The sequence below is a fragment of the Suricata suricatta genome, chromosome 1 (assembly GCF_006229205.1).
Source record: "Suricata suricatta isolate VVHF042 chromosome 1, meerkat_22Aug2017_6uvM2_HiC, whole genome shotgun sequence".
Taxonomy (NCBI): Eukaryota; Metazoa; Chordata; class Mammalia; order Carnivora; family Herpestidae; genus Suricata; species Suricata suricatta.
Window position 1 is genome coordinate 56,392,746 of NC_043700.1, and position 14,472 is coordinate 56,407,217.

Genomic DNA, 14,472 nt, shown 5'->3' on the forward strand with positions numbered 1-14,472 from the left:
GATGTCATATCTTATGGCTTTTTTATCTTGTGTTCCTCAACCAATTATTGTTGTTGCAGTTATTTTATTCCTTTTGTTTTTTAACATTTATTCTAGCTTTATAGGTGATTGATCCAACTATACTTTTACTATATTATATTTACCTCTGCCAGTGAGATTTACACTTCCATGTGTTTTCTGCAACTAGTTAGTGCCCTTTCTTTTCCCCTTAAGTAAGTCCCTTTAACCTTTCTTCTAAGTTTGGTTTAGTGGTGATGCACTCCTTTACCTTTTGTCTGGAAAACTCTTATCTCTTCTTCAGGTCTGAATTGTAACTTTGCTGGGTAGTGTAGTTTTGGTTAGATTTTTTTTTCTTTGAATATATCATGCCATTCATTCCCTTCTGGCCTGCAAAGATTTTGCTGAAAATATGACAGTCTTATGGGGTTTCACTTGTATGTAACAAGTTTTTTTTTTCTCTTACTGATTTTAAGATTTTTCTCCTTGCCTTTAACTTTTGACCTGTTAGTTATAATGTGTTTGGTATGGGTCTCTTTGAGTTCATCTTTTTTGGAACTCTGTGGGCTTCTTGGATCTGGATGTCTGTTTCCTTCCCCTGGTTAGGGAAGTTTTCGGCCCTTAGTTCTTGAAATAAATTTTCTGCCTCTTCCTCTTTTTTCCTCTCGGACTCAATGCTGCAAATGTTGATCATCAGCTTGCTGTCTTGCAGGCCCCTTAAAGCTATCTTCACTCTTTCATTTTTCCCTTTTGCTGCTGATTGAATGACTTCCTGTGCCCTATCCTCAAGTTCACTGATCCTGTTTTCTTCATCTAGTCTTGTTTGCCATGATCTTCGCTAATTTTTTTCATCTAGTCTGCTGTTGAACCCCTCTATTGTAGTTTTTATTTCAGTTATTGTGTTCTTTAGCTCTGTGACTTCTGTTTGGTACTAACATATTCTCAACCTCTTCTTGAAGTTCACACTTTGTTCATTCATTCTTTTTCTATGCTTGGTAAGCATAATTATGGATGTTATTTTGAACTCTTGATAGGTAAGTCACTTATTTCCATTATGTTAAGATCTTGTTTTATCCTTTAGAATGTATGTCTGTGTTCATTTTCCTTGACACTCTGTATTGGTTTTTATTTACTGGATAAAGTAGCCACCTATCCCAGTCTTGAAGGAGGCCCCCTGTGTAGGAGATGAATTTTATTACCAGTCCTGCCCTAACTTGAAACTTTGTTTCGAGCTAGCTTAGCGGCTCCTAGCAGCTGGGGCTGTGCCACGACTTGTCATTATGCCAACTGGAGAAGAACTTCAGTCAGCACCTAGGTTTGGGCTGTTTGGAAGCCAGGTTCTCGGACAGCAACATTTAAAGTATGCAAGTATACATCTTTCAGGGGAAGACGAGGCAAAGGGCATATCTGTGACCTCTGCACTGAATCCTGGGGGTATAGCCAGTTAAGAGTTGTTTCTTCGTGTGCCACCATTCTGTTGAAGCCCTGCTGGTCACCAGAAGCCAGGAAAGCAGCGGTACCAGCTGTGCCTACAAGCTCCTTTCTTGGAAATACCGGTGAACTGGGGCCACGTGGAGGGGGGGTGTGAAGAGAGTGCCTGCTGGCCTAGATGTGTATTTAATAACAAGCCTCCCCTCAGGGCGCAGCTATGACGACAAGCTAATTGTCCTCTCTCTCACCGAGAGACTGGCAGTGCTTCTCTGCTGTCTCTGTGCTGTGTCTTGTGGGAGGGATAGCTGATTAAGACTTCCTTCATTACAGTCTTATGGGACTCCTGAACATAAATCCCGCTGGTCACCAGCGCCAGGCTGTTAAGGGGTGTCCACTGGGCAGCAGCAGCAAAAATCCGGGGCATCAGACATGTGCGCAAGCTCCTTTTGGGGAGATACCAGTAACCTTGAGTGAGGCAAAGGGAGAGTGTGGACAGTGACCGGCCTTGCCCTGGAGGTCTTTGGAGAGGATTACAGGTGGCTCTTAGGTGTGTGTGTCAGAAGCCTGCCTCTCTGGCTGCAGCTAAGAACATAAGCAATGGTGGTCTCTAACAGAAAGACTGTGTTTCATTCTGTCTCTGCTCTGCACTTGGGCGGTGGGTGATCGAGAACTGTTTCTCTGTTGCCACCTCAGCCAGGCAACCAAGGGGTGTTTCCTGGGTGGCAGCAGCAAAAGCCAGGGTGCCAGGCATTTGCATAAACTTCTTCCTGGGAAGACTGATGACCTGGAGAGGGGCAGGGGGTGACCACAGAGCTGATACTTACCAGCCTCAGTCTTTGGAGATTATTTCAGTGTACCCCTAGACGTTTGTTAAATTAGGGGTCTACCCCTCAGGCTGAAGCTTTAAGATGAGCAAACAAGCTTCTTTCACAGAAAGACTGGGCACTTTTCAGCTGGCTGCCTCTACACTGGCCGCTAGGGAGGGTGACCCCTCGGGAGCCTTTTAAGGAGTGTCTGGCGGATTGCTGTAGCCTAGGGGTCTTGTAAGCCCCAGTGGCCCATGAGGCTAGATGTACTGGGGGCTTGACTCTCAGGTGCTGGTCTTAAAAGCTGGGTGCTCATGTGAGTTGAAATCCTTTGATCCATGAAGCCCAGGATTTTGAGTTCCCTCCCGGTTGTAGGTTGCCGCACCAGGGGTGGGGTTTATGGCAAGATTGTTTCAGCCTCTTCTGTTTTGATGTGGGTTGTCTCTTGTTTGCCTGCTGTGTAGCAGTGATTTGGCTAGTTTTTGGGTTTCTTTTAGAGGAAACTGTTACATACAATAAGCTGGTGTGGTAGGCAGAATTGTAAAATGGCTCCTTAACTAACACACCTCCTGGTGTGCACATACCTTCTCTCAGTTATCCAAACATTTGGATGTGTTGCTTTGAAGTGATTTTGCATATGTGTAATTAGATAAAAAGTCAGGTGATTTTAAGAGAGGTATTCATTAGGTTTTGACCTAATCAGGTGATCCCTTAGAAGGGGCTGGGCTCCTTAAAGATCAAGGCGTGAGACGGATCTGTCCTATTTGTTGGCTGGTTTTGAACATGGAGGTGACCACATGGCAAGGAGTGCAGGTGGCGCCGAGTTGACAGGTTACAGCGAGACCTCTGTCCTACAACTGCAAGGAAATGAATTTTGTCACAACTACTTGAGCTTGAGAGAGCTCCAGATGAGAATGTAGTCCAGTGGATGTGCTGATCTAAGTTAGCCCTATAAGACTCTGAGCACAGAACTGAGCACTTCTGACCTATAGAACTGTGAGCTAATAAGTGTTATTTAAGCTTCTACGTTTGTACTAATTTATTACAGCAGCAAAAGAAATCTACAGCAATGGAATATTTTGCTTCACAAAATTACAACTATTATTTGTTAAATATTTATTGATGTTAAATCCACGTTACACCAGCACAACAATCCAAAGTAGTATGATAGTACTTTTTTTATAAATACAACATAAAAGGTGGCAAATAATGCTACGTAATCCCAAACCCAGCAAATTAGCAGTCACATTCAGAAAAACTTGGCAAGTAAGATAGGACGTAAGTCATAATTCTACAATATAGATAGGTCCATGAAAGACTGTATGGTAGCCTAAATTCCATATTAGCAATGCTTATAAGCGTGGTCAAAGAAACTTGCCCCACTCTGCAAGAAACATCTACCACCCAGCGATCAAGCCTATGAATCATTTAGAACTTGGTTGGTTGGTGTTCTTACAAAGTAGAAAGCTGTACATGTGAAGCAGTTATATGAACTATATGGGGTGGTACACGGATATCAAATTATTAAAAAAAATACTACTTATTGAATTAACTGAGCTAAGACAGTTCAACATTTTTATTATAAATAAAGATATATGTGTTTTGTAGAAGGAATACAGTGTTTTCATAACAAAGTACCATTAAAACCTCATGTCTTATAATATCTGGCCAAATTGTTTTTTCTTTCTAATATTTATTGGTTCCGACTTAAAGCCATCAAGTCTGGTCAGAATCCTCTCGATCTAGCTGTTGCAAGGATCAATATGCATTCAAAAAGCAGTCTTTGCAGAGATGCCTTTACAACTACCCGGAACTTAGCACCTTCTTAAGGCAAGGTTTCATGGCAGCATGGAAGTGAACTAGTATATTCCATTCACCATATTGCGGTGCCATCGGGGAAAAAACAGATTATGGCACAAATCTGTTTCTGTCTCTCTCAAGAATCCATTTCCCTCGAGCAGACTAGCTCCCACAGTTTCTCATTGATGCCAATCTTGCAGTCTCGGCCCATTTTCCACTTGCGCGACACATCTAACCTCTTCAGCGACCACACAGACTTCAGACACACTGAAACTTCCATAGCGTATGTGCTCCAATCTCCCAGCCGACCCTAGCTCCCCTGACTTTTGAATGGCAGTGTTTTTCCACCTACACTTTAGATTAATCTTGAGGAAAACTAAAGAAAAGCCTGGCTTCTACCATGTCTCCTGCCCCATCTACTTTTATCTCCATGACTGTAAGTGTGCTGGTAGCATTTCCTGCATTCTTCCTACTCCTTCCAGGCCCGTCTTTCCTCTGAGTACTGTATGCCTTGGCCGTTTGGATGAGTGGGATGTCTTTTGTGGAATGGACTGTAATACAGTTCTGCTTTATTCAGAATACTTTATATTATTTATATTTAAATTAGCCTTTGAATACGGTTTGTAAGTACACTTCCTACCAAGGTAGCATGAAAAGAAAATACTACACATAAAGAAAAAGAAAGTTAAGATATCAACCTTGTTAGAAAACTCTTGATATTAATAAGATTTAAGGCAAGGCATTTACTTGGATTTGTCATCTCCTCTTTCTCACCCCCGCGTATTGCACTGGGTTCACTGTAGCCGTCTGAACACACTGCCAGTTTAGAGTCATTTCAGTATTAATTGTACAACCGCCTTGTGTTAAGCATCCCACACTATCATGCTATGTAGCACCTCGAGCTGGTGTTTAAAGGCACATCTGAGAATACAAATTCTGGTTACCTTTGAACCATTGATTTCCGTTAGCATTTTGGCATTTCAGATCGCTTTCATCACAGAAGTTCCAGAAGTTTTAAGTTGGATGATGTGAATTTTCTGTGCAACGTGTACATGTCTATTAGCATCACCTACTTAAACTCTAAGTTTGGTATATCAAGTAAGAAAAATATTATTTTGGTGTTTATTTCTTATAGTCAAAGGTATGTTTTTGCCCTTTATATAATATGACAAAGGAGTATGTTGGTCAAGGCAATGGCTGTTTCAGTGTCTCAGCTTTAACATGAAAGTTGGGTTACAGGTCCTCACTTTCCACCAAGCCGGGATTCAGTGTCAGGTGAGACGGGCTGGCCTCGGGTTGGAAGGCTGCTTTAATGTCCAGTCCCTGGTCCGAAAGGGCTGCATAGCGACTGGCTGAGGGCCGTACTTTTTTCGGCTTGGTGCTCTGTGGCTGCTGATGCCACTGGGCTACAATAAGAAAGGAAAAAATAAAAATAAGATTTGAAAAAAAAAAAAAAAACCCCATGTAATTGGAAAGCACTTAAATGTTTCAAGTAACTATAGTATGTCTTTGTATGTGTCCCAGGCACATGTTCTCTGTCATGGTAGAAATCCTAAAACTTAAGCACAGTTTTGCATCCTCCTCCTGTGTTGCAGATTTACTGTCCATAAAGGGTAGTGGGACTGTAACAGCTACAGAGTAATCAGGTGTAGTTTAAATACTCACTGCAGCACAGGAAATCCTTTGAAACAGTCGCTCAGAGTCCTAATTCTCACCTCTTCCCCTCTTTAAAAAAGTCTTCAAAACTCACACTGTATACATGTTACAATAATTACAATAGCTAGGTATTCTGGATGGATGATTTAACACTAATCAACTGAAAAGAACTGGGCAGCAGGGGAGGTTGAGGTCACATAACCTTGAAGAACCTCACAAAGTTGCTTCCGATTCAAGAAGAGGTTATTCAAGAAGAGGTAAAGTTTGAAAATCCATTTTTAATTTTTTCTAGTGGTTTTCTTATGTCAATAGATCACATAATGCTACTATACCAGTCTGTGAATTCAACAGAAACAATTTTCTTTAAATTCAGGATGCATATACACAAATATTCATACACAAACACAAACCTATTGCTAAGCTGCTTAACGTATATTCGGGAGAAAAGCACTAGGCCACAGAAGTATGCATTCCAGGATCAGTGGTACACACATTTAGAGTGCATGAAGACACGGTGATAGGATTATAATACAGGAAGAAGAGTTAAGAGGCAGTCATTTGCAGAACACAGTAGCAAGAAATGTGAAAAGCATGGTTAGGTCTTTGACTACTGTTAACTCCTAAGAATGCTTGTGTAAGGAAGCCAACACCTGACTAGCCAAAGTCAGAGAAATAAACATGCATATCTGGCTAGTAATGCAAAGTTCCTGAATGATACTTGGGTATTTGTTCTCCTGGTGTAGTTCACTATTAATGTTGAGAAACTACAAATAGAAAGAGAAAGAGCAATATGAAAGTTTTGGCAAATAAAATGCTATGGTTGTTTATAAGCTTATATAAAAGTCATGTGATTTGCTGTCCCGATGTCTAATTTTTCACGATTTAACGAACAAATGCAATGAGAGGAGAGGAAGTGGCACTCACTGTAAACGTCCAGCCTGGCAGTACAGGACACAATCCCCGCTTCATTCTTGGCTGACACCGTATACCACCCAGCATCCTCTTTTGTGGCTCCCTGAATGAGCAGGCAGATGTAGCCATGATTATCCTGGTGCATGCTGGAGGAACGGATAAAGTCATTAGCGTTCTAAATTTTTAAAGAGTGGCTTTGGACACGAAGCATCATTTTTAATTAGATCATTAGAAACAGAACTGTGCAAGTAGCGGATAATAGGGTCATACTTATTCTGGAAAGGCTGCTCGCCCCATTAAAGTTAATGGGAGAGAGGAGCAGACATCAAGAGGTTGAATAAATGTGCGCACTTAATTTCTAGTTGAGGCTCTGCCTTTACAAAGCCCACTGAATAGTTTCTGTATCGCCACTAAAGCAAATGAATTCATCTTTTGTTCTAGATAGAACACTCAAAAATCACCATGAAAGTTAGTTAGAATGTGCCTCCTGCCATACCGTGAGAGCCGCCTTCCAAAATCTTAATCATACATGGGGGTAAAGAGTGACTTTGTCTTTGACATCATCAGTAGCGTGACTCTTACACACATTTACACGCTATATAAAGGGCATCTTTTTATATATCCTTAGGACCTATTGAGCAGGTGTGGATTAAGTTAAGTCACTGTTCTCACCTCACTCGGTCAGTGCTGTGAGTGAGTGATTCATTTTCTTTCTTCCAAAATATCTGAGGCGGCGGCACGCCTGAAACACGGCACTCCAGTCGCACGGGGTACCCATCAGCAACTCCCGTGTTCTGCAGCTTCTCGAGGAACACGGGGGGTTTGTGTGCTTCTTTAGCTGAGGAAACGAGATGAATGATGTATCAGTGATGCACAAAAGTGGCACGATAAATTCAGAAGCTTTTAGAAATACTGCTTAAACACCTTTTATGGCATCATTCTTTACTTCAGGTGGTAAGAGCTAGTCCTCTCTCCAAATTATTCTTTTACCAAGAAAGGTTCCTATGCTTCATTCCACTCATTTACTTCCTCAATTAATTCAAGTCTGACAAGCCCACACAGTCCACTGGCCATCTGCTCCACAGAATGCCTGTCTGACAGGCTGCGTGACACTCCTAAGTCACTGCTAGCATCTGGGATGGCTTCACTACTCATTATGTCACCAAGCACTCGCAGCCCTTACTAACCACCGCCACCTAGTGACTCCGAGGAGAACAAGTATTTCTAGGAATCTGATCTGCTCAGATTCCCTTCTTGCAATCTGAAATGTCTCCTGTGAAGATTTGTTAAGTCTTGGCTTAAGTAAGACATACCACAGGATTTAAAGGGGGAAAAAGTGGGGTAGACATCTTTATTTAAATTTAGCAGCTTATATAGTTACATATAAACTAGGAACGGACATCCTCAAAATTACAAATTCCAGTTTGTATTTTTTGAAGAAAGCTATAAAAAGACAACTTTATTATTACCATGAAGGAAGGAAACCATAAAAGAGACAACTTTATGACTTAGTCTGAAAAAAAATCAGAACGATTTGTTAATAACACTCTGAATACTACCATCCAAAGGGAAATTGTTTTCTTAGATCCAAGGTGGAAATAATTTCAGGAAAAGAATGAAGTTTATTTTCTTCTGAGTTCCCAATAATTATTTGGTGATGCATGTTTTTATCCACCACTCTTTCCTTTGGGGTGACAAATATATCAAAGCAAAACAGGTGAAGAGAATAAAAATCCTACCTGAAAATTTCAAATACCTAAGACTCTCTAAGACCTTGAAAGATGCAGAGATTATATATATTTTTTGTATTTCATATGGTTTCCGGCCCTAGGCTGTTTCAGGGAAAGTGAGAACAGACCTCACTCAGTATTCTTTATGGATCCCAGTTGGAAAGTGCATACAAGGCATAAAGCAAACTTCAGTGTCAAAGCAACTCTCCAGGAAGAATACCATCCACCACTCGGGAGCACTGCTATGCAGGGGACTGGGGATACAGAGCTTCGCATGATTTAATCCTTAAAAAATTCTTTCCGGCATTATATTATTCCCCTATTTTACATACAGGGGAAGTGAGTTGCAGAGACGTTATATATGTGCCAGAGGCCACAGCTAGCAGATGAGAGCGAGGATTAGAACTGAGATCTGACGCCAAAGTCGTGACCCCTGTAATTGCTGTGCACCGCCACCTTTCTAACGCGCATGCGGACCGAGGCGCACCAGATGCCGTGTCTCTCAAACCTTCTGAAGGGCAGATGTGACCTAAGGGACATTAAATAGGAGGAGGCTGAACAGTTTTGGTTGGAGGAGGGATGGTTAGAGGAATGGATGAAAATGATCCTAGTTATGTAGGAATATTTTACTTGATGTAAAATTTAAAAGCATGGTTAACATCTACCACAACAACCCAGGTATTTAGGACTTTTGTGTGTGTGTGAAAAATAGTGTCCTGGTGCTTTAATTAGTAATCACTGTCCACGATTTTAGCCACGACCTCCTAGGCTTTAGTCTTATTGCTGTTCTATTTCTTGAAAGAGCTCAATGGAGAGGTGCCTGAGTGGCTCAGTCGATTAAGCGGCTGACTTCAGCTCAGGTCATGATCTCACAGTTTGTGCGTTCCAGCCCCGCATCAGGCTCTGTGCTGACCCGTTGCTCAGAGCCTGGAGCCTGCTTCCGGTTCTATGTCTCCCTCCCTCTCTGACTGTTCCCCGCTCACCCTCTGTGTTTCTCTCTCTCAAAAATAAATAAATGTTAAAAAAAATTTTTTTAAGAAGGTGCTCAGTGGCTCATCATGTCGGGAAGAGTGCTATGAGTCAAAGTTTATTAAATAGGACCTTGGATACTCTCTCATTTGCACACCCGTAAAATGAGAGAGAAAATTTGCTATAATTATCTCTTAGGGCTTTTGTGAGGACCAGGTGATACAATGTAAATGAAGCACTTTGCAAAGAACAGATGAGAGCTGCTCAACTCTCAAGGATATTATAAACATTCCTTATCTAAGGGTAAAACTTTATATAATACGTGCTTCTACAAAATTTATCCAGTAGTATGTCATTCACTAAAAAACAAATCTGAATATGACTGACACTGGGGGTAAATGATGATGTTTAAAATTTTGAATTTTGAAGCACATTACTTTAAAAGTTGGGTAGAACTTTATGCATAGGCAAAATTTATATCTAAGTTTGGTTCTGGAATCCATGATGCCGTTGCTCCTTCTCTGTGTAATACTGAGGCCAACACACACACGAGAAATAGAATGACCCAGAAAAGCTACTAACATCCTCCTGTCTCTTGGCCAGGCTAATGGGGAGAAAGGAAAGATAAATAATAATGACTACACTGAAAAAAATTAATGTTTCTGACTATTTTGATGATACAATCTATTTTTTCAGCAGTTTTAGGTATTTTCCATACTGGTTAATAATGCAGGATTTATATTTTTGCAACTGATACGCATTCTGAGAAAAAAAATTCAGACTTGCTTACCAGCAACCACAAGCTCCAGGCTGAATGAGTTTTGTCCTGCTCGGTTAGTGGCTATACATGTGTAGATGCCGGCATCCCGCGATGTGACGGGCTCTATGATCAGAGAGTGCACCCCGTTCTCACGCACGAGCATCTTGTGAGCGCTGTCGGGGCGTACTGGTTTTCCATCTAGTTGCCAGCTGAGATCTGGGGTTGGTAACCCACTGACCTAAACCAGAAAGGAACATATAAATCATTCTAATACTGAAACAAAGTGCAATTATTAACAGTTAGGAAACCACCATAAATTCCTCCTTTGGGAGTAGGATGGGCATTAGCATCAGCTCAGATTACTCTCTTGCTTAAACCTTTCAGTGGCTTCCTGAGCAACGGTGGACGCACTCCTAAACATCTCTTAACATCTCTTTTAAGATATCTTCTATGACTTATATCTCCTAGAGAAAAGTTAAAATGGGGGATTTAAGAAGACTTGCTGTCTTCCCTCACCAGGGCTGTGAAGATTACTGGGATGATGTCAGCACAGGGCGCTGAGCTCTTTGGAAAAAGGTGTCCAACCACACTAACAATACCATGCTCAGCTGGCTTTTATACAGTGTGAAGCTTCCTATCAAAGGGGTGCCATGGCTATGGAGACACCAGTTAATGCGTCCATCAGCACACAGCACAATTATTATTTTATAATCCTTGAAACTAAGTAACAAGAACAATATGAAATTACCCAGAAAGCCATCTCAATAAATTAGCATCACAATGGAAACATAAAATCCTGAGACCATGACAGTTGTGTTGACCAGAGATCAGATAAAAGCACATTTAATTGCTAATAACACATTGTGCTGTGAAGGGGTAGGGATGGTTGCCATCTGTCAGCTCTTTATAGTTTTGCCCTTGATTGTGAAAGGGAAGAAAAGCACCATTAAGGAAGGCTTTTTTTTTTTACTCCCACCCCAGGTTTACTAGTGGGAAATTGCATACAAAAAGATGTCAGTTTGACTGTAAAATAATTCTTTTGAAAAATCAGCTCTGCCAAGTTCTATTTTTTTTTTTTTTTTTTTTTTTTAGTGTTTTTTAAATTTATTTTTGAGACAGAGAGAGGCAGAGAGAAAGGGAGACACAGAATCTGAAGCAGGCTCCTGGCTCCCAGCCGTCAGCACAGAGCCCGACGCGGGGCTCGAACACACGAACGTGTGATCATGACCTGAGCCGAAGCCGGACGCTCAACTGACTGAGCCACCCAGGCGCCCCTGCCAAGTTCTATTCTTGATGCAAATAGTACTTACAAGATACCCACTGTTGCACATATAGCAAAGTTCTTGAGAATTTCAGGAGGGGGAAAGTAAGGAAACTGAAAATACTGGCTAAAAGGATGAAGACGCTCTGGAAACAAACAGCAGTGGTTAGCTTGGCTTCGGAGAGATCAGGCTCCCTGTTCCTCCTCTGGGCCCCTGCTGTCCCTCAGCTCCGCATACACTGCTGTACCTGTGTGGTGGTCACTAGAGGTGGGAGGAAGAGGGGGGAGTGGACACTCCTGGTGAGGCTCCAGGCTTTCCCAAGGTTAGAAGTAAGGTGGTACTGCTCATTGCCACCTTGCTAGGTTAGATCCTGACTGAGGTCATGGTATGTTTAGTAGGAGAGTCACTCAAAGCGACTGAGCACATTCAACCCACTAATTCACGTGCATCTATGCCAGTGAAGAGTTAATCACATTAAAGGTGAAGGGAAATGCCCAGTTCTTCTACCCCTATTATAATTCCAGCCTTTCTGGTTGTGTAAAGCCAGCCTCATTTCAGGAATTTAAGATCATTATAAGCAGGTCATAATTTGAACAGATACATGCTTTCAGCTGATAAGGGGATAGGAGGCAAGAGATGGGCAGATTTGTTACTGGAGGGGTTATTAGTTATAGTTATTTTCCCTTAGCTCTTAGTATTAAGCCCAGGGTAGTCAGTGGCTAGGACTGCACCTAATGGGTTAAAAGTGGGTGTGGGGGATGCTTTTTAAACAATAAATAAATAAATAAATAAATAAATAAATCTGTTGCTTTAGTTATAGGCTTTCATGATTTTTTCTTCCTACAGCTTATATATACTCATACTTTTTTTCTAAAAAAATAGATTTTTAATACCTTTTTACACATGAAGTAATAATCCCTTGGTATCATCTAATAAAATGCAATTTACCCTGTTAAATCTCATAGGTAATCTGTATGAATTAATTATAGACCAAAAATAAGTATACATATAAATTAACAGAGGCTGAAACTCAAGTTTTGTACTTATACTGTAAAAAGAATTATGTTGGAAAATAAAATATTTCTGTTAGGAGTACTTTTTAAAACACATTATTTCTATAAACCTAGACTCAAGTACTATACTTTGTGTTCTGCAATCCCAGACAGAACCAGCAGAGGGAGCCCAAATAATTTTTAAAAATCTTTTCTGAATAATGGGACAAAAAGCCAAAATAATCAAAAAACATTTCAGAGCAGTGGTGATTAAACATTTCTGGTCTTGAGTTCCTTTGAGAAATTGGTGAAAGCTTTATCACACACATAATTTTGTATGCAATTTCAGAACGCACACACCTAATGAAAGCTGCTTCCCAAGGCCACTGGGTTAAGAAGTCTTGCTGTAAAAAGGGTGAGAGAAGGATGTCACTCTAACCTTAGAAATCAGAGGAATAAAAGAGTCGATACATGAGTATGAAGATAAATTATTAGGACATGTGACATTTACTACTTCAACAAAACGGGAAACTTAAAGGGAAAAAACCTCCCAGTGAGTATACTGTGCTCTACAGAGTTCCAAGTAAAGAACACCTTTAATAAAAACCTCAAAGTAAAGAATGATAAAACAATATATAAACATCCAGTATATTTCATTTTCTTCCCCCTGTGGGCTGGAAAACATTTTAAAGATGTATACCTTGCATAATTTCCCTAAGAGGAGCTCAAGAGATATGGCAGTGAGGGGAGAAGGGAAGCGAGAGATTTGCAGGCAATACCAAACTCTTACTTTGCAATCCATTCTGCACAGTTTGCCTTCTTGAACAGTTAGGTCTCCGGGAGCTTGCAAGAAGTGAGGTCTGAAGAACCGCTCCTGAATTGGTTCATTTTCATCACCACTGTCCCTTGATCTGGAACGAGGCCTTTTGCACAAGACAGATAATAAACAGAAAGATGAAAGCAAAGGAAGGAAACAGAGGGGGAGGGGAGAAGATAGAAGTTATTTTCAGGTTCTTTGTCACTTATTTTTTTTAATAGTACATGGAAAAATACTATAATTTCCTTACCTAATTCTTATTCCTACACTTTACATATAAAGTCAAAAAAGCAAAACCTTGTTTCATTTGCAAGTTTATTAGAAATTTAATAGTCTGCTCTTTTGAATTAATAGTGTTACATAACTGTTATCCTAATCCTTAAAGCTAATATGAATAATAAAGGTGGAAATGGGAAAAAATGAAGTACTATATATTAACCTGTTTTTTCCTAAATAAATACTTTTGAAAGCTATATGAGAACTAGCAGCAACTGCTGCTCATTTATTGCCAAATCTTTTCCAATAGAAATAATTTCCCACTGTGATTTTAAATTTATAAGGAAATTAAAATGTCTTATTATTTTGAAAGAATTTCAGATCTTTCTAATCAAAATTTCTTTTCATATTAACCAGGAAAACAAATTATATATATTTTTTAGCTTTAAAATAAAATTACACAAATCTCCCAGATTTTGTGTACATCTCTCACTTAAAAGTGCTAGAGGCACCGTTAAGAGTAATACAATTTAAAGTAATTGCAGGGAAGATGTAAGAAAGGAACAAGATGTTGAAAACAAATTGTCACTAATCACTAGAAGAGAAGTTTAAAAACATTTAGCCAGAAAAAGTAGGAGCAGAACAAAAGAAAGAGCAGTATAATTAACAGGTCAGTAATTCTCAGCTTTTTTATATAGTTTCCTCTTCTCCAACTACAGGTCTAATTTATGAGCAAAATGCTTTCCTAGGAGACACTAGCACATGGAAAATCTAAATGTATTGAAGACACAAGAGAAGCAGAAGAAAAAAAATCCAAGAGCATGGATCTGGGGCTATGTTGTTTCCAGTCACACACACAGCATAGGTTCCTGTGAAGAGATACTGCCACAAACGCGTTAGAATTAAACCCATGTGTGTTTAAGAGCCAGCGCGGTCTTCCAAACTGCTGAACAAAGCACTCTGTGCATCCATTCACGAGGAGGTGTAGAAACACAACTCGTTTGGTGCTCACTCAGTTTTTCCTGCTTACCTTCTGTGAGCCTAACTTAGTATGCATTCTCTTCACCAAGCGTGTTTGCATCTGTGGCCTGTAGTTTACTGTCCAGGCTATTTGGGCATGCTGT

At 40.4% G+C, this 14,472-nt stretch overlaps 2 protein-coding genes across 11 annotated transcripts in view; one reads left to right on the forward strand and one right to left on the reverse strand.

Moving 5' to 3' along the window:
* CBR4 (carbonyl reductase 4) overlaps positions 1 to 14,472 on the forward strand; it is an 80,007-nt gene that overhangs the window by 56,372 nt on the left and 9,163 nt on the right. Inside the window, exon 5 of one of the 8 annotated variants that reach the window (XM_029939003.1) lies at positions 14,068 to 14,207. The exons of the other annotated variants lie outside the window; for them this stretch is intronic. Within the exon in view, the coding sequence (XP_029794863.1) occupies positions 14,068 to 14,123 (56 nt within the window). The 3' untranslated portion in view covers positions 14,124 to 14,207. Of the gene's footprint in view, positions 1 to 14,067; positions 14,208 to 14,472 lie in introns of those variants that run through there. 8 annotated transcript variants of the gene reach the window in all.
* LOC115291477 (palladin) overlaps positions 3,334 to 14,472 on the reverse strand; it is a 40,890-nt gene continuing 29,751 nt past the window's right edge. For 2 of the 3 annotated variants that reach the window (XM_029938962.1, XM_029938959.1), the window contains 5 exons: positions 13,106 to 13,238; positions 10,092 to 10,299; positions 7,275 to 7,440; positions 6,615 to 6,748; positions 3,334 to 5,440 (listed from right to left, as the gene is read on the reverse strand). In XM_029938962.1, coding sequence (XP_029794822.1) covers positions 5,268 to 5,440; positions 6,615 to 6,748; positions 7,275 to 7,440; positions 10,092 to 10,299; positions 13,106 to 13,238 — 814 coding nt within the window. In that variant the 3' untranslated portion in view covers positions 3,334 to 5,267. Of the gene's footprint in view, positions 5,441 to 6,408; positions 6,455 to 6,614; positions 6,749 to 7,274; positions 7,441 to 10,091; positions 10,300 to 13,105; positions 13,239 to 14,472 lie in introns of all 3 variants that reach the window. The other variant, XM_029938953.1, reaches the window with a different exon arrangement.